Source organism: Momordica charantia (assembly GCF_013281855.1).
Source record: "Momordica charantia cultivar OHB3-1 chromosome 3 unlocalized genomic scaffold, Mcharantia_2.0 BLBB01000003.1, whole genome shotgun sequence".
Lineage (NCBI taxonomy): Eukaryota > Viridiplantae > Streptophyta > Magnoliopsida > Cucurbitales > Cucurbitaceae > Momordica > Momordica charantia.
In genome coordinates this window covers 931,064-958,355 of record NW_028275161.1, presented here as the reverse complement: position 1 = coordinate 958,355, position 27,292 = coordinate 931,064, and the positions used below count along the sequence as shown (strand labels likewise).

Genomic DNA, 27,292 nt, shown 5'->3' with positions numbered 1-27,292 from the left:
ACTTTTATGACACTTGGATGAATAATCAAAAGTATTTTGCAATTTCTCTCATACATCTAAACACAAGTGGGTAAGTTTATGGAAGCCATTATCAAACACTTTCTTTGCTATTAGCCTAAGAATTGAAAAGTTTGGCAGTCGAAAATTAAAAACAATTACATGCCAGAAATAAGAATGGTTTGTGTGAGAGAGACGTATCTGAGCACAATTCTTGTTCAATTTCCACATAGAAGAAATCAGCCATTCAGGTCTCATAAGCTTCCAAGCACTGCGCTATGGTCCCTGTAATCAGACTTGAAATCTTTGAGCAAATGGAAGTGGAGCGTGGAGACCACTGATGCAGACTTAACTAACATTCTATTTTTCAGTGGTTGAGCATAGATTGGGCAACCTTTTGGACCACCTTCCTGCAATTTGCCTTCATAAAATTGTTAAAAGAATTTCTAGCAAAAGAGCTGAATATCTTGGGAACTGTCAGACAATAAACGCAGCAAGAGTTTAAACTACCTTTATAATCTTTGTGGCCCCTTCCAGAGAATCTAATATGACAAAGACTCGGAGTTTTATGGAAACAAATTACAATATTTGAAATATTTGGTGATAGAGCGACTTCTAACTGATCCATAAGAACTACTTAATCTTTCAATATTTGAAATATTGAAGAAAAATCATATAATACGAATCCTTTAGGTATGTTGCCATGAAGAATAACTCAGACTTTCTAATTACATTTCAAGATTGAAGATATGCAACTAGATTTAGCATTTTTAACTTCCTTTTGCACTTCTTCTGTACAAGATCTTCAGCATCAAAATTTAGAACAGTAGAAAAGTAATGAACTCATAATACATCCAGATTCCAGACATATTCTTCCCATGTAATGATAACCCATACAAAGAAGTCATGTAATATAAAACTCAACATGACAGGAGATATCATCAGATTCCTGCAAGCAAATTTAGATTACAGTATGTTTTCCTAAAATGAAATAATTCGGTCATTGCTTTGTTGTTCATGGGTCTTCGGATGTACCGTTTGAGTACTCCTCGCCTGCAACACCGGACATTCCATTAGGTAACCGGTTTGCGCCAGGGGAACTAGTGTAAGGGGAATATGCAGGAACAGGACTGCCTCGAGAATACCGGCCCTGTGCAGCTGTACTACTTCTTGTTACTTTGAGACGAGCCTTTCTACCCTATAGTAGAGTTAGAGAGTTGATGAGACGAATTTAAACGAGATTTAACAAAATAGAAGCAGAATTTGTATGCAAAAACATGTATCAATCAAGGGACAGAGAGTTACCCTTCCCATGCACTTCTCTAAATGAGGGGCAAATCTCCCAGCCATGATTGATCGACCACAATTCATACAATCAAATATTTCATTCGCAACAGAAGGGTGAGTTTGTCCAAAAATATCAACTATATATTTGCCGTTTGCTTCACTACTATTGCTAGAATCAGCTACTCTTACTCGTGCCTGTGCTGAAAGTCTTAATTCTTCTTCTTCCTCTTCTAAGTTTCGATCAAGACCTAACCTTGCTATTCGATGACACTCCGATGCAACATCAACAATCACGGAATCCAGGAGATCCCCAAAGAAATTAGATGAAAGCTGCAAATATAAAGTGGAAAGCAACAGAAGTACCATTTCTATTAGTTCTGTGTCCTCCTCTCATAAGGAAGTCAAAAGTGACTACTGATTACTATACTACCATACTTGAGTTTTCATGGCAAGTTTCACGCATTACCCATAGTTAGACTAAGCCTTTTCTCATATATAAAAATAGTTAGACGGAGCTTTCGAATAATTCATTGAGTTTGACATGTTGGTTTGGGTGCTGAGAAACCACTGCTAAAAAGATCTTTCAACAAATCTAGTCGGATGTACCTCACTCTTCCTAGCAAAATCTCAGGAGAAATATCATATATTGTACACACAGAGCACAGGCCAGAAGCGTGACATATTAAGATCTAAAAATCTAGGACATAGGCATGAGAAGGACACATTTATTATAATATACATTTTTTTATATACATATTACTTCTATACATTTTAATGATTCTCATGTTCAAAAAATTTGTATTAGTTTAGGATGCTTATGCATTTATGATAGTTTCGTGTAAAAATATTCAAAATAGTTCTAAACCAGGTAGCAACTAATCAATTTTCTAAATGATTTAACATATTAATGAAAAGGAAATGTAGTCAATAATCCTTATGCATTTATATGAATTTTACTTTGGTAATGCTCATGAATGTTCAATGCATGCTTATTGTGCTTAACAAGTGTCCAACACATTTCCACAAGTGTCTAAGCATCCAACATGTATCGGACATGGAGACATTACCCAAATTGAAGTGTTCAGCTTCATAGTTGTACACACACGATTTCGGATTTTTTATAATTCTATTTCTGGAACATACTAACAACGATAAAGAAACTCTGCTGCAAAGAGTAAATAAGTAAAATATTAGAAATCCTAATCTTTTTCCCTTTTTTTTAATTGAAGTAATTCTAATCTATTTTCACAGACACCAAAATTAAACTCTCTGCCTATTCCTCAAGAAATGCTCTGGTGCAGATTGAAACTCACAGATAATGAAAATGGAGTTCAGGCTCTTTCTTCATTTCGAGCAAACAATTTGGTCTGAGTGTCATCAAACTGATGTAGGGGAAATCTGTGAAAGATAGCTTACCGGTTGCCGGTTGGGTAAGTTATTTGTGGTTAGTAACCGGTCAGACTGTTATACAAATCATTGCTCTCTTGTAACATACATATTCCATATCAATAATAATTCAAGATTTGGTTCTACACCATAAACAAAGCCATTGTAAATGTAACCTACATTTCTCATTCTTCAAATACTATGGTGCTAAATGCAAATAAGAACAAGGAGAAAAAATATAAAAAGAAAGCTACCTGGGTATGCGAAGACGCATGTTCCTCATTAGGCATTGACATGGATCTAGAAGCAGGACGAGTTCCAAAATAGGCCTAGAAACATGTCAACCAGGACAAATTTTCATTAAGCACGATGACTTGACAAATTTCAAGCAACATAAAGATTTCTCGAGGAAAATGTAGAAAATAAATCCGATTTCAAGAATCATCATAGAATTCAATAACTGATAGTGAATAAGAAACCAAACCGAAGTGCGCTTAAGGATCAGTACAAAGATTTACGTTCTTAAATCAATCAAACTTTGGGAAGCTAACGATCAAACCAAATAAAAAAAGAAAAAAAATCTCCAAAGATTATAAAACCTAGGAAACCGGCATCAAACGCAGGCATTTTTAGGAAATTGTTTATGCAAAAATTTTCGTAAAATTTGGTAAATCAATAGCGAACAGAGAAAAATGCAGAATATTACCGCGGTACTTACTGGAATGAAATTGAATTCGTAGCAAAAATCGATAGAGACTACGAATCCACACAACTTGGATCCAACCGCGCTTTGTGAAGACTGCAAAAAGAGGGGGGAGAGAAGGAATGAAGAAAAAAAAAATAGGTTCATCGAGGAGAAGAAGAGGGCACTGAAAATGTTGAACAGTAAAAAGTGTGAAAAATCGAAAAAAATTGAAAAAAAAAAAAAAGTTTCCGTTGCCGGGAATCGAACCCGGGTCTCCTGGGTGAAAGCCAGATATCCTAACCGCTGGACGACAACGGAAGTTGATGTATAAATTTATATTGAAATAGATTTATAACTTGTTTAAAATGAGTTGTCACCTTTTTTTTTTTAATTAATTTATGTTCTTATTTTTAGTCTATTCACCCGGTTTGAGCTAGAGTGAATAAAGAATTCTGAAAAATCGATCCGATCACTAAAACTTACCCAATCGACGTTAGTTGAAATTGATTTTGTAAGTTACAAAATCGATTCACATTAATCGATTTGATCGAAATAGTGATTTCCTACCGAACTTCAATTTGTTCGATAAAAAATAAATTAATGTTGAGACTACAGCTGCCTTGGAACCAAAGATCTCATTAGTGAGATTGCTGGTTTTCTTTTTCTTTATTATTTATCCAATGTTATTCTTTCTCCGCTCTTAAATTATAGACTTATTTATTTCTAACTTTCCCATCCAATCCCTGTATCTTCTTCTTCCAATCTCACTTTTGCCTCTCTCTATTTCCTCTCAAATCTCGAGTCTCTCGGCTTCTTTTCTCTCACTCAGGCATGCTAGATGCCATTCTGTATTCTTCGATTCATCTTTAGTTCTTTCTTTAGTTATTCGTCGCATATTTTATTATTTCTCTTTATGTTCTCCAACAATGATCACCTCTTATCTAAGCTATGTTCAAATCTACAAAAGCATTACTATTATAATGTAGATTTAAATATTATTTTGATCCCTATACTTTTGGTTTTGATTCATTTTAGTGCCTGTACTTTTGAAACTTTCATTTTGGTTTCTAAATTTTTAAAAAGTGATTATTTTAGCCTATTCGTTTAATTTTATGTAATTTATTTTTATCAAAATTTTTAATGTAGTCATAAATTTGTATTAAGAAGTTTCCATTAGGTATATAATTTAAGTTAAAATTTTGTACATATAGACCAAAATAGTTTCTTTTAAAAGTGTATATACCAAAACGAATTTGATACAATGGCTTCAATAGAATTTCATTAGCAATGTCTAATAGTAGTTGGTTCAGCAAAATCTATTCAGTTCATACAATAATAATATTACATGATTTGTAAGAAATCCCCAAATACTAAAAAACAAGGCTCCCCACCAGCAAAGAAGTGAGGGGAACACTGAGGTTGTCATCAATCTCAGTGCTTATGGGCAGAGACTCTACCAAAGCTGAGGCAACAGACACAACTAAGAATCCCAAAATCATTCTGCTGCTTCCCTCAAGATACCCAAATGAGGAAAAGTAGTACATATACCTGCCATACACAACACAACTTCTTATTACTAAACAGCCCAGAAAGACTACAAAGGCGATGGCTCGGTGCTCAAGTCGGGAAATGAAGACACAGAAATTACCCAACAGATGCAAGAAAACCAGCAGATGCCATTGCCACACTGCCAGCTAGCGACTTGTTTTTGTTGTAAGAGATCTTTCGACTTCCAAATCGTCTTCCAATGACATCGGCCAACCCTGAAATAGAAAGCAATAAAAATATTATGAGGCCTCGTTGTTGCGTCGGGTAAGCTCTAAATATCAAACCTTGGGGAGAGGTATTATTATTAAGTTAATGGACAAAAGTGGGAGAAGTACCATCTCCAGCACATAAGTTGCACACAAGGGCAATTGAAATGGGGGAGGTCCTCCAATATATTATACAGGCTAATGTAATTGTTGTAACATAATATAAAGGTCCCTTCAAAAGCTCCCTGAAGCATGAAACGATGCAGGTGAGATTAAAAAATAGAGTATGAAATGGGAGATTTCACTCTATACTTGTATAAGATATCAAGATGTGCACGTAAACGCTTGCGAGTCTTGACCCATGTGTGTATGCAATGCAATGGATCGTGTTCTTCGGTATTCTCTCGGAGGAGAACTTTTGATGTAATACTATTATTCGGGACATTGCACTCCTGACCATTAAATTTCAGCCACATGGAACTCGTAAATGATATTATAATTGACCAAAAAGAAATTTCAAACGGCAAACAATGAATGAAAGGAGAAACAAACAACTGGAGTATTGGATAGTTTTGCCTTTGAAAGATCCAACTGCAGAAACCGGGGCGAAGATAAGCTATTTCCTTCACTTCTAACTACCAAAAGACTCATAATAGCAAGCAGATGACGTTCCTAAGAGTATATATAGTCAGAGATTGATCTTAATTCAAAGCTCGAATCGACTAACACACAAGCACGCCAGTAACTTATTTTCCTTGACTATGTTCTCTCTGAGTTGTACCTGTAGTCTCCATATCTGCTCATTGACTTCACCGTAGCCTCATCTTTCAATATTCCCAATCCCAAGACAAGCATTCGTATGATATTGACTCCGGGAATTAGAGACGCCAATAGAGCTCCTCGTTGACCAGAACTGCAATAAGAAGTAGCATCATTTGGTTCAAGCATATATGTGCGTGTCTAGCAGCAGGAGAAGGCTCAGAATCAACTTTTTTTCGGCCTAAGTTTACCTGAACATAGGCCAGCAAAGCATGAAAGCAAGCCCGATGCTTATATGAACAAGCTTCCTGTTCAATTTCTAAACCAAGTATAGGTAAGTACACACCTATGATAGTAGATCAGAAATGGAAAGTTGGATTCCCACAATTAGATGCCTTGATATCACAACGGATAAGCACTTTCCAATCCAATATCAGAATATGCATAACATTGATTATTTATCAGCATTGTACACAGAATATGCCATTTGTTGAACTGAGCCAATAATTTTCTTATGGTATAGCAGTACTAATGCTAAGGTCAAAAACAGAATATGAACGGCCATAATTGATTTGGGGGAATCCATTTGACCTTCTTTTTTCTTTTTCTTTTTTTTTTGATAATGGGTAGTTAGAGCTTTGTTCCTCTATTATCAAGAGCACCAGTACCTACCTCAAGGACTGTATCCAGAAGACATCAAGAGTTTTTGGTATTAAACTTACTAAAAATTTCGAACATAACACCTCTGATCTAATCTAAGCCAGCATGATCAAGAGACTCTAAGGTCTTGCCAACGCCTTGGGCCAATCATTTGACCTTCTAAAAACTCCCAGTAACAAGAAATCTAACAAGATACTTTGGGAGAAGGCCAAAAATCCACAGAAGCTATGTTTGAGAGTGCTTTAGATATGACCAAACCAAAAAAGCAATAACATAAAAGTGTCTTTGGAAGGGGGAAAAAAAAGTGGTTTATGCGAAAGCAGTTCCCAGAAACTAGAGTGTTATTGTCCCAAAAGCAACAGTGAAATTATCTAATTTTACTTAAAAATCCCTTTGATTGAAACACCCCTTCTAATTTTAGCTCAAGATATTCGAACAAAACCCCAAAAGCTAACCATTAATTAGAACATTTCTCTTGCAGTTTTGAGTTTGTCTCATTAGGATTCCTTCCATGAATAATTTCCCCTCAATTTCTTTCACTTCTCACAAACTCCTTGTGGTGTAGCCCATAAAAATTTCCCCAAATAAACCAAGCAATCGTCCAAGAGAAGAAAAGGGTAAAAAGCAGATGAGTGAGAAAAAAGAAATAGAACCTGATCAAGGCCACGTTTCGCCGTTTCCTGCCACAATCGAAGCAAGGATAAGGCGATTCCACCCGCGACGGCGGTGGCGCAGATGTCGGAGACCACCGGATTATCAGGCAACAACATAACTGCCGCAACCGGATACTGATTCCGGCGGATTTTGGGAGCACTGGTGGAGCCAAATCTTAAAACGAAGCGATGGCAGCACAAGGTTGGCGCAGAGATGGGGTTGAAAGAGACAGAAACAGGCTTGAATTGGGGGAGAAATTTTGGGAACCGGGCGGAAAATGAAGGGTCAAAAAGCCCAATTGAGGAGCGGAATCGGACTTGAAGAATTGCAGCCATTTTGGGTTTGCTTGGGAGCGGTCGATGGGGTGGGAGCTATGGCGATAGCCATAGCCACAGCCATAGCCATAGCCACAGCCATAGGGGCTCAGCTCGAGCGCTCGAGCGCCCGCCAGTACTTTCAATTTCAGGCAAAGGATTTAATGAACTTTCTGACAGTTTACGGCCTCGCTACGACGCTAGTTTGTCATGTGCGAATTTTGTTTGATTAAATTAAATTCCCAATTTGGCTTTCAACCATTTAAAATAAAAAATAAAAATAAAAAAGTTTCCAGTTTTGGACACTCATATAACTGTCCGTTTGGTAACTTTATTTTGAAAGATTTCAAAATCATACCACGTGATTTCGCAGGATTTATTTAACCTTGTTATTTTAATTTCTAATTAATAAATTTAGATTAAAAATATAAATCAGCAAAATTTTTATTAGAAATTTAATTTAAATCATTTCAATAATTTAAAATCATTTCTCACCTTTCAAATCATGAAATTTAAATCATTTTTTTTAACTTTCTTGACATCAAACAGATGGTAAATCGGTCGAAAAATGAAAAGATCAAAATTATCACTTTTTGAAAATATACGAACCAAAACGAAAAGTATTTTAACCATAAAATAAAATAACTTTAAATTTTTAATTTTGTGTCTAATAATATTGTATCTCGAAGAATATAGAGAGGTCTAATAATTATTTTAAGATATCAAGAAAATAATTATCTAATAATGTTACTTAAATCGAGGGAATTTTAAAATTACAAATTTTAAGATTGTGTTTATCAAGGGTCCGTAATTAACTAAGGGTGAATATTACTAATTAGTGATACTAATTTTAAAGAATCTAAATTTTAACGAAAATTATTTCAATATCAAACAACAACAAAAAAACACCTAAAATTGAATACAGTAAATGGAAGCACCTATATACAATCTAAACAAATAAACGTGAATTAGTATCCATATTTACACTAAATTATTGAATAGTGGCAAAAATATCAAAGGGGTGAAAGAAACTAGAGTAACTTTTTTACACGATGGCTAACGAAATAGAAGAAACGTCTATATGATTTCTTCTAAAGATATTGATATAGTGATTGGATCTTCAATGGTTCATTTTACTGCATTTTGAAAGAACTTCATTTTAGTAAGAGATAAAAAATAAAATGTTTGATGTTATAAATCAATATGATACTTTATCACGATGGGATGGACTCAATAATTAATATGTTTTTATCATATCATATGCTTGCTTAAGTTCGAAGAATCCACTAATGTATTTAACATTTATACTGTAATTTCTTTTAATACAATATATATCTATTGAATATTTAACAATTACAATGCCTTCTTAGGAACCTACGTCGTGTATGTTCTACTTTATTTAATATTTTTTAAATCAAAGAAAGATTGCATTAAAAAAAAATCGGATCGCTAAGAGTTACATTAGAAGAGTGGTGACCACAACAATCCAGAAAACAACTATCTTAAAAGATAGACAAACGGTCAGAAATATCACACATAGCCAATAAAACAACTTGCATGTTCAAAACACAAGAAACATGAACAAATTGTTGGGAGACAAATGAATTTGAGAAACTCATGGATACGATGATGGATGGAAATTGGTTGTGCAAGTCAAGATACAAGTGGTAGGTGTAGAGAAGGAAGTGGTGTTTCAAGTATACGTGGGTGGCCAAAACATTTTTGTATTTTTAATTTTAAAAAATTCAAGTTCTATTTTTGGGCAACTACATGAGTATAAATAAGGGTCATTCCCTACCATTTTTCAATCATCACATTATTTCAAGTTCTCCACCACCACTCTCTCTTACACTGTTCTTCAATTTTTCACTTCTCTCCACTACCTTAAACTGAACACGAGATTGATTCCAATCTCATTCCAACGAGTGCACGTCTGAGTTGGATGTTGTGTTAACTTTGGAGAGATGCCGGCAATAAAACGATTTAGCACCGAGGTCGTGTTGATTTTGCTTTCAAGGCAGTGGTTCCACCCACAGTACAACATTTTTAGCTCCTGGTTCCAATTTTGTTCTTTATTTTCCAACAATTTGAAAGCAAAACTCATCTACCCATGGCTGCTATCCGATCTGGAAAAGCCTTACTGGACTTGTCAAAATTGGAACCACTCGACGGATCCAACTACTGCTGATGGTCACAGAAGTTACTGATTTTCTTTGAGCAGTTAGAGATCGACTACATCCTCACTGCTGCTCAACCCGTCGCCATTGCCACCGCTGCAGCCATTATCACTATCGTTGCTACCACTACTGCCACTACCGCTTCCATCAATGCAGTCGCCATTGATCCACCTGCCATTGTTGTTGCCACTGTTTCAACTATCGCTGCTGATCCAGGGACGTCTACTGCAACTGTCGTCGAAACTGACAAATTCGAGAAAGACAACAAAATGGTCAGTGGGCATATTCTCAACCATATGAACAACTCTCTTCTTGATCTCTTTGTAGTCTAAAAATCTGAAAATTTCATTAGGGACACGTAAGAGTCTAGATATGGCTGGGACGATGCAGGCAGAAGAAAGTAAGTCGTAGTAAATTGCTGCAATTTCAAATGTCGGATGACAAATAGGTGAAGGATTAGGTTCATGAATACAAGAACCTAGTGGCAAGTGTATTGTTTGAAGGCATGAAGATGTACGAGATTCTTCAAGTCAATGTGTTGCTCGAGAAATTTCCTCATTCCTAGAGTGATTATCGAAACCACCTGAAACATAAGAAGAATGACCTGACTCTGCAATAACTGATAAGTCACGTGCGCACGGAGAAAGCCAACAAGCTAAATGATAAGCTTTCTTCTCAATCCCTAAAATCAGTTTAAGCTAATTTAATTGAATCTTCTAGGGCTTCCAAAGACGGGTTCAAAAACAAAGGGAAGCAAATTGCAAAGGATAGAGCTCAAAATAACCAAGGTCTCCAACCCAAAAATACTGGTGGAAGAATCGAGAAATCGAAATTGGTATACTATGTCTACGGAAACCCCAGGCACAAATCCTATTAGTGCACCCAGAGGAAAGATAGGAAAGATCAAAGGGCTGCTCCACAAGCCAACCTTGCAGAGACGGACGACATCATTGCCACTGTGATTGTGAAGAAAATCTGGTAGATAATAAATCCGACTGGATTCTTGACACAAGAGCATCTAGACATGTTTGCTGATGGCGAATGTATTTTTATGAGGAACTCTGTCACAGCTGGAGTACTTGGGAAATGGAATGTTCTCTTGCAACTCACATCTGGCAAAACTTTATCATTAAGTAATGTGTCGTATATTCCTTCCCTATGTAGGAATTTGGTGTTAGGAGATCTATTGAACCGAGCCGGACTTAGGATTTTATTTGAGGCCGTCAAAGTTATCATCACAAAAAATGATGACTTTGTTGGTAAGGGCTATTTAGCAGATGATTTGTTTATTCTCAACACTACTTCTTCAAATGAAACTAATTCTATTACTGCTTATATCGTTGAGTCTCTTGATGTGTGGCATGGTAGATTAGGGCATGTGAATATTGCATCGATTAAAAGGCTTAGAACTTTAATTTAATTAATGCTTCTGATTTGCCTAAAACTGCAAAATGTCTCATCTGTGTAGAAGCAATGTTTGCTAAAAAAATCTTTTAAATCTGTCATTACAAGGTGTACTGAACTCTTAGAATTAATTCATTCTGATTTAGCTGATTTCAAAAACACAAAAAGTAGAGGTGGAAAAAATTACTATATTTCCTTTGTTGATGATTTTTCTAGATATATGAAAATATATCTCCTAAAATCTAAAGATGAAGTTAGTAGTATGTTTTTTAAATTCAAAGCTGAAGTAGAAAATCAATTAGACAGAAAGATAAAAAAGATAACATCAGATAGGTGGTGAATATAGTGATAATTCGCTTAGAGATTTTTGTGAATCAAGTGGGATTATACATGAATTTACTGCTCCATATTCACCTCAATAGAATGGAATAACTGAACGGAAAAATAGAATTTTAAAAGAGATAATAAATGACATGCTATTAAGTTCTGGTTTATCTATTGATATGTGGGGGAAGCTGCACTTTCTGCCTATTTTATTCTTAACAGGGTCCCCTCGCAAAAAGTTGGATAAGACACCATACAAGCTCTGAAAGGGGTATTCGCCAAACCTGAGCTACTTGTAGGTGTAGGGATGCTTGGCAAAGGTGACATATCCAGCATTCAAAAAACCAACGGTTGGATTTACAACTTTTGATTGTGTTTTCACCGGTTATGCTCAAAATAGTTTTGCATATAGGTTCATGAGCTTGAATGATAAATCAATATGTGAGTATAGAGATGTTGTATTTTTTTAAAATATCTTTTCTATGATTAAAACTGGTGGTGAATCTAGTGGTATTTCAAAAACTGCATGCATGTCATTGCCCTTCACTTCTGTTGATATGATAGACCTTGAACCTAGATCCGATGATGCAATAGATTATGAACCTAGGAGAATTAAAATGCAAAAAGTTAGTAAAAGCTTCAGACCTAATTTCCCAACTTCCTATCTGGTAGAAAACTTTGACAAGATAGATGATCAGTTCACCTGCATGTATTTGATAGACGAAGATTCTAAAACCTACCAATAAGCTATAAATGCTTTAGATTCTAAGCTGTGGAAAGAAGTTATTAAAAGTGAGCTAGACTCCATAGTTATGAATCAAATCTGGGAATTGGTAGATTTACCGGTAGGAAATAAACCTATTAAGTGTAAATGGATCTTAAAAGAAAAATGAGACCATATGGTACGATAGAAAAATACAAAGCTAGACTAGTGGTTGTAGATTACACACAAAAGTATGACATTTATTACTTCGATACATACTCTCTCGTAACTAAGATTGCCCACAATTAGATCTTTGATAGTGTTGGCGGCTATTCAAGGCTTAGTAATACACCAGATGGATATAAAAACAACTTTCCTTAATGGCGATATAGAATAGGAGATCTATATGACACAACCTGAAGGTTTTCTAGCTACAGATCAAGAAAATAAAGTATGCAAGCTCAAAAAATCTCTCTATGACCTAAATCAAGCTCTGAAACAGTGGTATGAAAAATTTAATGGCACTTTGGTAAATAATGGTTATAAAGTAAATTGCTCTGATATGTGTGTTTACTCAAAGTTGTTTGAAGCTGATTGTATGATAATATGCTTGTATGTTGATGACATGCTCATTTTTTTGTTCAAACTTAGATATCATTAATGAGACCAAGTTGTTCCTTTCTTCACATTTTGAAATGAAAAATTTAGGAGATGCTGATGTAATACTTGGTGTAAAAATAAAGAAAAAATGATAATAAGTATTTCTTATGTCAATCACACTACATTGAGAGAATGCTGAAAAATTTGATCACTTTGATAATTTACCTGTAAGAACATCTTATGATGCTAGCATAAGTCTTAAAAATAATTAGGACGATAGTGTATCTCAATCCGAATATGCAAAGATCATAGGTAGTATCATATTTTTAATGAATTACACTAGACCTGATATTGCATATGCAGTAAGCAGAATGAGTAGATACACTCATAACCTTGGTAAAGATCACTTGACTGCTCTACATCGGTTGTTAAGGTATCTTAGGGATACAATGGACTATTGTTTGCATTTTAACAAATTTCCTGCTGTGCTAGAAGGATAGTATGATGCAAACTGGGTTACAGATAATGATGAAGTGAACTCCACTAGCGGGTATGTGTTTACTTTTGACTGTGGAGCTATCTCATGCAAATCGGTAAAACAGACTTGCATTGCTCGCTCTACCATGGAATCTGAGTTCATAACACTTGAACTAGCAGGTCAAGAGACTGAATGGCTAAGAACCCTTCTTGGAGATGTGCCACTGTGGGAGAAATCTGTACTTGTATCCATACATTGTGACTCACAGTTGCCGTTGAAATTGCCAAAAACAGTATGTACAATGGCAATAGATGCCACATATGTCTAAGACATGGAGCTGTGAAGTAGTTGCTGAAAGGTGGAATTATATTCTTGAAGTATGTGAGGTCTGAGAGGAACTTGGCAGATGCTCTCACCAAAGGCCAAACAAGGAGAGTAATTCAGGGGTCCTCATGATGATGAATTAAAGCTATGATGCTCAATCCATAGCCCTTCTTTTGGGTGGTTCATGTATGGACTTAATGGATGTAGTGAAGCATATGTGAATCCATAGTCCTTCTTTGGGTGGTCCATGAATGGACTTGATGGATACGGTGAAACATGTGAATCCATAGCCCTTTTTGGGTGTTTCATGCATGGACTTAATGGATAATATTCAAAGTCTTCATAGCTCAGTTTTTTAGTGGTTTATCTATGATAGACTTAATGAAGCGACAACGTGACTGTGAAGGTGAGGCCACATTCTATGAAAGAGTTGTGGAGCCTCTTTCTAGAGCTTTCATGATGACCTAAGGTGTATGTGCATGACCACTAAAAGCACTTGACAACTATCGTTGAATCAAAATCGAGGATTCGAACGTGTTGTGGGGGTCGTCTCAACTATAAATACTAGAAGTTCAAGAGGTAACTCACTTTCATTATTTAGGTCGTTGTCCTACTTCACTATGGATTAATTCAAATCGAAAGATATTAATGCTTAAGTTTTTATCTTTTGCTCAGAAATTCAATCCTTATTCTTCTTACTTCTTTTTACTATTTTGTCATTCGTGGGGATTGTTGGGAATGACAAATGAATTTGAGAAATTCATGGATACGTGGATGGATGGAAATTGGTTGTGGAAGTCAAGATACAAGTGGTAGGTGTAGAGAAGAAAGTGGTCTTTCAAGTACACGTGGATGACCAAAACATTTGTGGATTTTTAATTTTAAAAAATTCAAGTTCTATTTTTTGCCACTAGATCAGTATAAATAAGGGTCATTTCCTACCATTTTCAATCATCCCATTCAATTTTTCACTTCTCTCCACTACCTTAAACTGAGCATGAGATTGATTCCACTCCCATTCCGACGAGTGCACATCTAAGTTGGAGGTTGTGTTAACCTTGGGGAGCATACCGACAGTAAAATGATTTAGCACCGAGGTCGTGCCGATTTTGCTTTCAAGGAAGCAGTTTCGCCCACGACACAACATTTTTAGCTCTTGGTTCCAACACAAATTACGTTCTCCAAAATCACAACATTTTCAACCACATTCAATGATCTCGGAGGAGACTCCTCAATTAATTGAGGGATCTTGTCAATTATGACACCCCTATTTAGGATTTTACTATAAACTAAGCATTTGATTTTGATTTTGATTTTGGAATTGGTTTTATTCGTTTGGAATTGATTTTCGCATTAATTATGAGTTTGTTTTTTAATTGGTCCTTTTGATTTTGCAACTGGTTTTGGGTTCTGCATTGACGTTAGTGTCAACATCAAAGTCTGTATTATTGATTTTTTTAGCATTGGTCTTGGCATCAACGTTATTTTGCAAACTCTCATTATGGTGAGTTTAAGATGAGATGTTAAATTATATAATTAAGTTATGTTATTTGAATTAAATATAGTTTATATTATATTATTTGATTTTGATTTTTTGTAGGATTATATTAGTATAAATAAGTATTTGGGTTTGTATCTAAAGTAATAAAATTCTAGTGTCTATGTAACCTCTGTATTTTCATTATTCCTCCTCCAAAATTAACCATCTTAATTCTAATATTCTTTTATTTATTAATCAACGCCACATGTCATATTAATGTTTAAATAATGGTAAGGAGATTATTAGGATCAAAATGGAAAGATGATCATAGGAGCTAGCCAAAGACAACCATCAAAGCTTAAAAATTAAATTTATGATGTTTAGGTTTCTTTTTTTTTTTGGAAAAAAAATGAAAGTTCAAATTTCAATTTTTTTAATTTGACTCCGGTTGAAAAATATATTACCTAAATAAATATATTAAAAGCAAATAAAATTATTTTTAAAAGAGGACACGATAAATTAAGTTGGAAATTGACTTTAGACTTAGATAAGTGTCGGTTTATCATTGGGCTCGAAGCCTAAATGTCAACCCAAGCCCAGCCCAAGGCCGACCCAATGTCAACGTTTGACCGACCTAGCCTAACTCAACCCTTTCATCAATTGGATTGGATATGGATATTCATTTTTTAAATTGAGCCAGCTCATGGGCTTGTCCATTTGAACTGTATTTAGATCGGTCTGTTGGGCCGACCCAAAGGATCGATCTAATCATTATTAATATTATATTATAATATAATAATATATTATTTATTTGTTTATTATTAAAAAACCTATTTAATAAGCTAATGTTTGGGATTTTGAATTCGAAATTAATTAATAGAGCGCAAGTATACACCCTCACAAGTAATAAAATGAAATGAGTATTTCAAGTATCGGTCCACATGTGCTAATGAAGCCTTTTTGAATAAAATGATGATGCGTTGTTGGACTAACCTATGGTGTGTTCCAGCGAAACGCCGGGTTGTCGGTAAGGAGCGTGAGCGGGCGGGGGCTCACACAAGTAAGTGATATTATGTTGGGTTTTGTGCCCTTAACTCGTGTGTTTGTAATTAATAAATGATTTATTTCAATAAATAGTTATTTATTTGCATTACTCGTATTCCAATAAACTAAGATCCAAGGTTATTTTATGTAACTGGAACAGTATATAACTGTTATACAATATATATTTAATATATAGTGTATATATTTGATATACAGTATATATTCGATATGCAAGTAGATAATGTTTCAGTAATAACCTAAATGGTATATAGTACATGGATAAGGTTGGGTACCTTATCATGGTAACACTATGGATACAACCCACTTTGTAATAGTTACAAACGACTCTATCCAAGTCGTTCATGTGGAGACATGCAAGCGGGGGTATCTTATAAAATAAGTTTGTATAAAACCGAACCGCAAAATAATTAACCATTAGTTTTAACACAATTAGCCAATAGATTGATATTTCATAGAATGATCATGTAACTCGATCTTAATCTTGAACGAGTTATGGACCCCGACCTATAAGGGATCATCATTTGATTTGTATGGGTGAGAGTAGCCCGAGTTGCCGACTCAATAATCCTACCATTTTGGGGACGAGACCGAGTGAGGAGCTGAGAACATAGTTATGCAAGATGGACTTCACTTCTTCCCAACTTTAGGGTAAGTAGATGAGTGTTCTCTTAAATGCTGATTGTGGGACTTGAACAAGGCACCTCACCCTCTCACTGGCCCAAAAGGAACTTCTATTTAATGGTCTGACCATAAATAGGTTGTTCATTAGAGGATCAATGATACTTAAAGTGAAAGAGGTAACTCAGGGGTAAAACGATAATTTGACCCAACTGTAGGTTACGAACACTCATAAAGGATTGACTACTGTTAATGGTCAAAATCCGTGGGCACAAAATATTCTACAGTGAAAAAAATGCAGCTGTGGGTCTTTAGTGGAGTGATCCACAGCTAACGAATGTTGATTAATATGGTTAATAAGTTTAATCAATTAATCTCGTATCGTTGGAGCTGTAGGTCCATTAGGTCTCCTTGCTAGCTCACAACAGGTAAAACAAGGATCAAGAATTTTGAAAGAATTTGAAATGTATATAATGATATAATAAATATATATAGTTTATTTCTTACCCCACGTCACTTTTTGAAAAAATTGCAGAAGGGTGTTCTGCAGTTTTCTTCTGCTTCCTCCCCTGCTGTGAAAAGTAGAGAACTCTCCCTTCAATTCTCTCAATCCCTGCATCCGTTTTGGTTCCCACAAACTGGTTCATCATCGGAGATATAGCAGGGAAGATCGTGTGGAGGTGTCTTTTGGTTTATTGTAAAGAAAGCGTTCTTCAAAGTTAATATAAATTTCCCATGTTTTGTTAGTTTTCTGTGTTTTTCAATTTCAAAGTAAAAATCAGAACACAAGCGATAACTCATTTCCACTGAGGATCCAATCCCTTCATATTGAAGGTATAAATCTATTCCTAATATGTATATTAGAAAAATGAACTTATTTTAATAAAAACCAACTGTACGTAACCTTGAGTCAAGGTCCTATGTCTAGGCTACCCAAGTGAAACCTTTACGTTTAAAGTCTTTCTCTCCAAAATTAAATCATTAATTTGTAAAAATGGCTCAACTCTTTCAGTATTGAGATTTTTGTTAAATCATTTATTGGTCAAACTATATCCTTAATTTGATAAAAATACCTTTAAGTGATAAAAGAAGTGAGAAATAGTTAATTTTCCATAACTACGTCAGGACAAACTAATTTAGCTCATAATTTTATAGGAAAAATAGAATTGAATGAAGTCGTAAATGAAAGACATTAATAAAATGCAATAGAATAAATGATAAGCTGTAAAGTTGAGGAAGTAATCCCAATGAACCTAATCCTTTCTCATTCTGGAAGCAATACTCATTCAATTCCATAAAAGTTGTATGACTACAAGAACCTCTTCACATAACAAGGAAGAATGAAGAATAAACTTGCTGAATTTTTTATAAATAAAGATTCAAAATTAAACGAGCTGGAAAAATGTTTGAGTTAAGCACAAACTTGAAAGGACTAAGTTTTAAAATAACCAACAAGCTAGAAACCAAGTAAAATTGAACTAGACTAAGAAAGAAAGTTAAAAGCTATGAATTTGATCACTTATAAGATGATGAAAATGAGTGAGGAATATGTTGTATTTATAGGGAGCTCCAAGGTGGTTAAGAAGTTGAGCTTTTCATGGAGAACCATTGCTTCCTTTGACTTCTTTTGTTATTGAATGAGCATCTTCTCTTGCATGGATGACACGTGGGGGTTTAGGAGAGATTGTCAAACACACCAAACGCTTATTTACTTTTTTGTTTATATTAGTGTTGGATTGTTGTTGTTTTTGTAATAGTATTAATAGAATGGAAATATTTTTTTTTTGTTTATATTAGTGTTGTGATTGTTGTTGAATGCTCTTGGTGGAGGAATGAGTGGTCCTATTTGTTTTTTTTTTTTTTTGTGTTGAAGGGTGTTAATCATTAGGGGTGAGCATCGATCGGTCGAGGTCGGTTTTGACTGATCCCGAAGCTAAAAACCGACCTAGTCAGTTTCTCATTAAGGAAACCGATTTCTATGTCGTGCTATCTTACACTGATCGACCGATTAGTCGATTTGGCGGGTTGATTTCGTCGATTTTAGAACAGTCTTCATGGAGGATGTCGGTACCGGAGCTCTGGTGGCCAGTGGACTTCTGTAAGAAGTGAAGAATAAAAAAGATGAAAAATCGACGATCTTGAGAAGGGAAGAGAAAGAAAGAAGAAGAAGATGAGGTAGAATAGGATGGGATGAGATAAGAGATGAGATGAGAGGAAAAAAAAAGAAATGGAATAACAAGAATGAGAGAGAAGGAGTGGATGCGTGGAGAAGACAATACAAAAAAAATGTGAAAACATAAAAAAATAAAAATTAATTAATTAAAAAATAAATATCTTAAATAGTCGGTCGGTTTGGTCAGAAATCATTTTCCGACCAAACCAACAATAAAAATTGGTTTTGGAATTTAAAAAACCGATTACGACCGATTTTTCGATCAAACCGACCAACTGACATCAGTTCGGTCGGTTTTTATCAGTCGGATCAATTTTTCGGAGTTTTTTGCTCACCCCTATTAATTATATATGAAAGTTTATATATAAGTATTGGATTATTGTTCCTGAATGTACTTTTTGGAGGAATGGGTGGTTTTATTGAATGTAGTTTGTGGAGGGACCAGTGGTCTCTAGGGATGGCAATTGGATCGGGGGGTCATCCCTATCCTTGCCCTGCCTTCAAATTTTTGGAGGCGGGGACAGGACAGGAATTCCCCGATCGATGATGGATTCCCAACGGGAAACCCGTCACCGATATATATATTTATTATTTATTATATATATATATATATATATATATATATTATGGGAGTTAAAATTGAGGTAAAAGTAGCTAAATAAGAATTGGGCTTGGGCTTTTTAAAAAAAAATTTAAAAAAATTTATTAAAATTAATATATATTAATATTATTATATATATATAATATAAAAATTAATAAAATATTAAATCGAGCGGGGTCGGGGTACGGGGCAGGGAGACCTCCCCCGTTCCAACCGGGGACCCCGTTTTGGATCCCCGATTTGACCCCCCCTCCCCCCGATCAAATCAAGAATTCCCCGACCCGACTAGATTGGGCACTTAAGGGGATCAGGTCTTGCAAGATTTTTTGCCATCCCTAGTGGTCTCATACGTATTATGTATAGAAGGATGTTAATGATATGTTATTGCATTTCAAGTTAATTTTGGATTATTCTAATAAAGGTCATGTCCAAATTTTAAATTTTTTGTTTGATGAATGACAAAATACTCCTTTCCTAACAGGGCTCATGGAGTAGCATATTTCGAAAAAGAACCCAAAGAAATATTCCCATAATTTCGGGCCTTCGTTTCTACATCATGCACTAGTATAAAGTTAGTCTTCCATGACAGTTGTGAACAGTAAACAAGATTTGATGAAAAAGACTGTCATAAAAGATGGGGGCACGTTTTGGCGGGAAAAAACGCTATTTTTCGGATTTTGTAAGTTTTACAACAGTTAAAAACTGTCGTGAAAATCGAAATTTTTGTTGAAAGATTGAATGAGGTTCAAAAGTTACATACATAACAACTTCAAAAGTAGCTAATACATAGTTCAAGAAGAAATTGAACGAGGTTCGAATAGAATGGGACAACTTTTGTTGAAAGATTTGTGTAGGCTTATTTATGGATTCGTTAAGTTTGTTTTTTTGATGTTAAGTAGTTGGGTTACTTTTTGTCTCCATAGAATTGAAATACTTAGAAATGTTGGATATGTTGCTGAATGTAGTTTGTAGAGTATAAGTGGTCATATTACAATTATATTACGTATATAGAAGTGTTGGATGTTGCTGAATTTAGGTTTGTGAAAGGACGGGTGGTCATATATATAATATTGTTTGAAATATATGTAATATTGTTGCTGAATATATGTAATAATTGAAATACTTAGAAATATTATTTGATAACTTTAAGTTCAATAGTTAGATTACTCGTTATGTTGGTTGATGCAGCAAAGATTTATTTAGTTCTTTGCGAAAATATTTTTAAGATTTGAGAATTTAACTGATTTTCCTAAAATCTTATTATAGGGGAGAAATAGATTGGAGGAGCATTAGAAAGGAAGCAAGCTTGTGAAAACTAAGCTTGTGACTCTATTCAAGGTTAGTACATGAAGATTGTTGTTTTGAAAATTAAACTAGTGTTTTTTGTGAAATTATTGTTCTTTTATTTGTTTGAAAAGATGTGTATGAAAGTTTAATGTGTGAGAAAGTGTATGTATTATTATTTATCTTTATGTGTTTATATATTGATTTATTCTTATATTAGAATTATTTTTCTTTTTTGTAATTTAATAGAAAAAGTGCATATTGACAAGAAGAAGTTGACGAGGTTCAAATGGAATGAGCAGCCTACTTATGGATTCGTTCAATTTGTTTATTTTATATAAGTATTTGGGTCGAGTTACTTTTTGTAATAGTATTAGTATAATGGAAATACTTTGTTTATATTAGTATTGGATTGTTGTTGTTTAGGTAGTAGTATTAGTAAAGTGGAAATACTTTTTTTGTTTATATTAGTGTTAGATTGTTGCATAATGCACTTTGTGGAGGAATTAGTGGTCCTATTTTTATTTATTTATTTATTATTATTATTATTTTTTGTATAGAAGGATGTTAAATATATATGGAAGCTTATATAGAAATGTTGAATTGTTGTTGAATGTTATTTTTTGAGTAATAGTATGCTTAATCTTAAGTTTCATTTGGTACACATTGATATGGTAAACTACTTCAGTTTTCTAGTAGTGCAATGCCCATTTTTTTTCAGTGAAGGGTTCCATCAAATACTTTTGGGCAATACCCTCAGCATGAACCACATATACTGTAACGATATATTGAGGTATGGTTCTCGGTCACTGTTAACGCCTCATGTTATTGACTATATTCTTGAGCTGAAACATATCGTATGATCTTGAGAAGCATGTTGGTCATAGTAGAATTATTCGTTGTGTCATTTACCACCCCATAAAATTAGTTAGACATTATATTTTCATGTCTTCTGAAGGAATGAAGAATGTATATATATAGTTTCCGTTTGTGTTTGTTAAAGCTATGTTGTTTAGATAGGTGTGTTCATATCTTGTTTCTGGTTGTCTTTCTCTCCAGTTCTGGCTACTTATGTGGTCTCTTTTTGTGAATATCGTGCATTGATTTTAGGCTTGACTTGCTTATGTAAGATTGTGCAAGTAGCCAATTAAGACTTTGTATGTGTCATGCATATAGTATAATGTCTCGTTGGATAATTGTGTAGTTGAAAGTTTAGTTGGATAATTGTGTGACTATCCTGCAGCAAAGATAGCCAATTACGATTTAGATAAGTAGATTGTTTTTGTTTGTTAGTGTTCAATATCTGTGTTGTTCCTAAATCAGTTTTATTTGGGCAAAGTCTTTAGTATTTTGAGAATTTCAAAAACCATTTGATATTGCCTTTTTGCTCCTTTGGTTTTGTGAAAGAAGGATTTTGTATGAGTGATTTGAAGAAAGAAAAATATCTTAGGTGTGTATTGTGATTGTTAGCTCTCTGGCACTGCATAAAGGCTATGAAAGTGTGTTAATTCCGAAGGTCTGAAATACAATTTTCTTTTCTACTATCCTAACATTTACAAATGAGTAGAAAGAGGAAGTAAACTCAATGTAAGAGATTTGAAAGTTTAGGTTCTCCACTTTTGTGTATGTTTGTCGAAGTTAGATTCGTGTTTTCTTAATTGTTTGTTTTGAATATGTTGTTCACCATGTGGGAGCGAGGGTTGAAGGAAGCAGGGCTGAGTGTTTCTGTAATATGTTAGCTACATTTTGTAGTTTGACATTTCACGTTTACACGGTATGAACTCTAACAACATATAATAGTAATATGTTAGCTACATTTGTTGTAGTTTGACCTTTTACATATACTGTTGTGAAATATTTGAGGTTTTTGTCCATTGCTTAGGTCTTCCAAGAAGAGCCTAGAGAACCACGACGGGTAGCTACTTTGAATATCTAAAAGATGATTGTTATGCCATTTTTTGTTGGGTTAGTATTTACTTGGTATAGTTTGTTTATGTACGGGGTTGATGGACATGAAAAACCTTTGTTCATGTAAATATAATTACGATATGTATACACTTTATATTTGTAGGTGGGTTGGTGTACTAATGGATATATGTTCTTGTATGTAAAATACGTTCAATTGACAGGTACAGGTACAACTATGGAAAGCGATTTTTAGAAACATTTCAAAACAAGTTTATATGAAAAGTTACATTTATAAATGTCAACAAAATAGGTTTCGTGACAAAAAAAAAATTAATAAAATTATTTCTTGACAATTAAATGTTGACATTATCAAGTACATCATGATAGTTCTAAATTGTCGTTGTAAACCTTTACGTGACATTTATCGAATGTCAGTATTTAATGTTGCATGACATTTTTAAGTTGCCATTATATAATCTTTCGTTATTGTTAAAACTGGCAATATTGACTATTAAAACTATCACTACAAAAGTTTTCATGACAATTATAAATAATCGTTAAAAAAAATTCATGTCAATCTTTAACTGTCGTTAAAAACTAGTTCATGACAATTTATAAACTGTCGTCTTTAGGTATTTATTGACAAAATGACAACAATTTTTTATTGTTTTAGTGACACTTATAAATTGTAATTAAATGACTTTCCGTGACATTTATTAATTGTGATGGAAAATCTATTCATGACAAAGTATAACTTTAGTTAAAAATGCATTGATGACAATTTTTCAAATTTGTCACTTCTCCTCTTTCTTGATGCCTTAATAGATGACAATTACATAATTGTCATGAATGATGTTAATGACAGAATTTAACTATCATTGAAGACCGACGTTCTACTAGTGATGATCCACCTAATATAGGTCATGGGACTAGCATATGGATTTTGAGAATGAATTGTTGGGAGGTGATTGATGTGGATTTATGAAGGTGGATAAGGGAAAACTAATGTTCGGAGGATTGTAGGAAAACGAAGGCGCTACTTGGGATTGGAGGAATGTCGAACGCATTGTTGCAAACATGTCAGTGGATATGGTTTCTACTTCTTGGATTAGTCTTCCCATAATCTTCTCTAACCTAGTCAAATTAAGTATAACTAATTCCGAGGTTGTCGTGCTTGGATATAGTTTGTGGAGAGAGAAGTGGTTCCATAAACTAGAGTCTTATTATATATGTTGTTATTGTATTTCAGGTTAGTTTTGAATATTCTAGAAGATGTCTTGTCGAAATGTTAGAAAATACAGTGTTGAAAGTTTTAGTTGTATATTAGTTTTTAATTGCAATACTATTGAGTAGGGGTGTACATCGGTCGATTGGGTCGATTTTCAGGCTGAAATCCCCGCTGACCGACCGACTTGGTGATATTTTTTCCGACAAAACTTACAGTCGGTCGATTCGGTCAGTTTTCGACAAACTATTGATATATATATATTGCATTTTGTATCTTCCATAGACACTGAATTGTTCTCTCCCTAGCCTTTGCATTAAAAAAAAATTATATTCATCATCATCGTTGTAAAGAGAAAAGAAGAGTTGAAGTTGAGAAGAAGGAAAGAAAAGAGGAGAGAGTAGGAACACAAACCTTAAATGAAAATGGAAAAAGAAAAAAATACATATGAAAGTTGAAAGGGGAAGCAAGAAGATAGGATTAGAGGAAAAATAGCAAATGATGAGAGAAAAAAAAAGACAGGTTAGAGGAAAAATAGAGAAGGTTGAGAAAAGGTTAGATAGAAAAATTGAAAGTAATTTATAAATCAATAAAATAATAAATTATTATCTAAAATAATTATAAAAAACAAACAAATATGTCATTGACGTGAATGGCAATTAATGTCACGAAATTCGTTTTCATGACGTGTTTTAAATGTCACAAAAACACGTCAAGAAATTCGTTTTCGTGAAATTTTTTAAATGTCATAAAATAAGTATTTTGTGACGTTTTTTAACCGTGGAATCAATCTTTCGTGATTTTTTTAATCGTCACAAAATTTGAAACCGTAACAGTTTCCCTTTTATCATGATGTTTATTAAACATTGTGGTTTAACTTTTTTCGTGACGGTTTTTAATTGTCACGAAATCATTTTTTGTGACGTTTTATAACCGTTACGAAAATCTACTCTTTTTGTGATTTTTTTAAATGTCACGAAATCCATTTTTCATGACACTTATTTAAATGTCACGAATACCTTCCGTGATGGGGGCATTGGTGACGTCGTAAAAAACGTCATGTAAGGGTTTCATAGTCGAATTTCTACTAGTATTTGGGTGTTTCAGCAAATAAGGAAATATATTTGGTTAGCCATGTGGGCTACTAACTATTTTTTTTAATTAAATTACTCACCAAATAATGATAGGTAATGTTCGTCATGAAAAATATAAAAACGAACATTTCATAACATACATTTAATGACACACATACCATTACACGCATACAATGTCGGACATAGGCACATACAATGACGCACACAAACCATGATGCCCTAACAATGACGTACATATAATGTCGGGCTAGGCCCATCATTAAACGCAGCCTGTCATTGAAGAGAAACAAGGACACTGGAATAGATGTCGGGCGCTACATTCTTTCTCTTTAATGACGGGCTATGAAGCACCTACAATGACGGTTATTCAATGATACCACAAACCATGATGTCCTAACAATGACGCACACATAATGTCGGGCTAGGTCCGTTGTTAAATACCGCCCGTCATTGAAGAGAAACAAGAACACTCAAATAGATGTAGGGTGCTAACCGACATTGCTTCTCTTCAATGACGGGCCAAACTCGTCATTGAAAGGCAGATTTGTTGTGGTGTATATGCATGTATAAACTAAGATGAAACAAAATGGAAGATTTTTGGGTAGTAAACTAAGTTTAAAACACACTTTCTGAGTATAAAGTTAGGGAAGATATCACCTATCGAGCTTCTTTTTAGCTTGTAAACAAGAAAAATCAGCTAACATGCAGACAACCATAGCATTTGTCAACCCATTTAATAAGTTGACATCTTTGAATGAAATTTCATTCATTCCCGTAATCTTTGTAATTGGTATAATTTTTTCTTTTTTAAATCTGTTTTCTAGAAAGTAAAAATTTCTTAAATTTTAAGGTTGCTCCTATTGTTATTTAAAATTTTTTTTAACCCTTTTAAAGACCTTTATTATTAAAGTCAGGTATTACTTTAAACAAAATTTATTGATAATATTTGTAAAAAAATACGAAAACAAAAATAAAAACACATATTTTAAAACTTTTTGGTTCGAAAAATATTTAAAAATAATTTTTAATAATTAGAAATAAATTACTCTATGTGACAATCCAAAACCCGATTCAAGTTCGATACAACTTTGGTCTATCAAGTTAAACTCATGGATTAGGCTATGAGCTTAAATTTGAATTGTTGGGCCAGCTCTAGATAACACTTGAGGCCCACAGGGCTTGGACCGTTGCTTCTTATAGTGATGATAAGTGTTGCAATTTTTATCACGTATTCAATTTTCACTAATTCACCTTCTAATCTTAACAAAAATTAAGGTAAGAATCTCAAAAAGTTCACTAATTTCAATAAAATTAGGCATTACACAAAATTAAGCATTCGTTACAGGTCGAAAATTCAATCTCCCAACCTCCAAAAGTCTTTACATAATGAGTTTATACTTTCGACCCATAGTTAGCATGTATCTCTCCAAGTCATACTTGACGCATCACATCTGTTACCGATCCCTACATTTGTTGTACTAAAAAAAGTTATAGTATCGTATTTCTTGAAAATATATTAATTTTATATTAGACCTATGTTAATAACTCATACAAGGCACACGAGAACACTTTTTTCTTCTTTTTTTTTTAATGATTCTTCAAATAAAATCTCATCAGAAGAAAATTGCAACACTTTCTCAAATTTAATCAAAATTTAAGTTGCAATTCTCTACTGTAAATATGGTAATGTAAATTCAACCAAAATCATTGTACCTCTATACATATTAAAGATTTGGCATCAACGTAGGTATAGTTTAACACTAAAGACATCGAACTCTTTCTCTTAAGATCGGAGATTCAAATTTTCTTTTCTCTATATTTGTTTGTAAAAAAAGAGATATTGGCTCATTGTAGTTATCACTTTGTTGAGAAGGACAGGTTGGCATCTTAAATGAAGCTTTTGCACAAATCAGCTGTCCATTTGCTGGTTTTTTTTTTCTCTTTCAATTATTTATTTATTTATTTTTTTTTTTTTTTTTGTCTTTAATGAATTGAGGCGCCCCCTGGTTTCCCAGAAACTATTGGGCAAAAAAGGACACGAGACATGCTGTTTTTCACCTTTTATTTTTAGGGTAATTTGCTGTTTCTAACAGAAAATTCAACCAACACCAATTTGAGACTTAGGAGACTAATTTGTAATTTAATTTTTTTTTACATTGAATTATTTATTTTTATTTGTAAGTTAAAATTTGTGCCAGTGTGGATATCACTCTCTTAAAAATTCTATAATATGTGATAAAAGTAGATAACGATAATTATAATAACAATAATAATCAAATAATGATAATTATGATGTCTATTAAGTTTTAATAATCAAATAATGGGGATGACAATATAC

The 27,292-nt window shown here is 33.9% G+C and overlaps 2 protein-coding genes and 1 non-coding gene across 4 annotated transcripts; all 3 read right to left on the bottom strand.

Moving 5' to 3' along the window:
• Window positions 1–835: 835 nt before the first annotated feature.
• LOC111018988 (SAGA-associated factor-like protein) lies at window positions 836–3,546 on the bottom strand. Of its 2 annotated transcripts, none has more exons than XM_022295271.2 (4): window positions 3,389–3,546; window positions 2,925–2,999; window positions 1,303–1,614; window positions 836–1,195 (listed from the first exon to the last, which is right to left on the bottom strand). In XM_022295271.2, the coding sequence occupies exons 1-4, from the start codon at window positions 3,518–3,520 to the stop codon at window positions 1,013–1,015; spliced, it is 702 nt and encodes a 233-aa protein (XP_022150963.2). In that variant the 5' UTR covers window positions 3,521–3,546; the 3' UTR covers window positions 836–1,012. The 2 variants fall into 2 exon arrangements, with proteins under 2 accessions (XP_022150963.2, XP_022150964.2); XM_022295272.2 differs by having other exon boundaries at window positions 3,377–3,530.
• A 55-nt stretch (window positions 3,547–3,601) lies between these two features.
• On the bottom strand, window positions 3,602–3,673 carry TRNAE-UUC (transfer RNA glutamic acid (anticodon UUC)). The gene has a single exon. It is a non-coding gene; the product is annotated as a tRNA-Glu (tRNA).
• Window positions 3,674–4,607: 934 nt separating this feature from the next.
• On the bottom strand, window positions 4,608–7,657 carry FOLK (Phosphatidate cytidylyltransferase family protein). Its single transcript, XM_022295277.2, has 6 exons — window positions 7,182–7,657; window positions 6,120–6,187; window positions 5,891–6,022; window positions 5,239–5,354; window positions 5,004–5,118; window positions 4,608–4,903 (listed from the first exon to the last, which is right to left on the bottom strand). Exons 1-6 carry the CDS (start codon window positions 7,515–7,517, stop codon window positions 4,726–4,728), a joined length of 945 nt encoding a protein of 314 aa, XP_022150969.1. The 5' UTR covers window positions 7,518–7,657; the 3' UTR covers window positions 4,608–4,725.
• Between the last annotated feature and the right edge of the window lie 19,635 nt (window positions 7,658–27,292).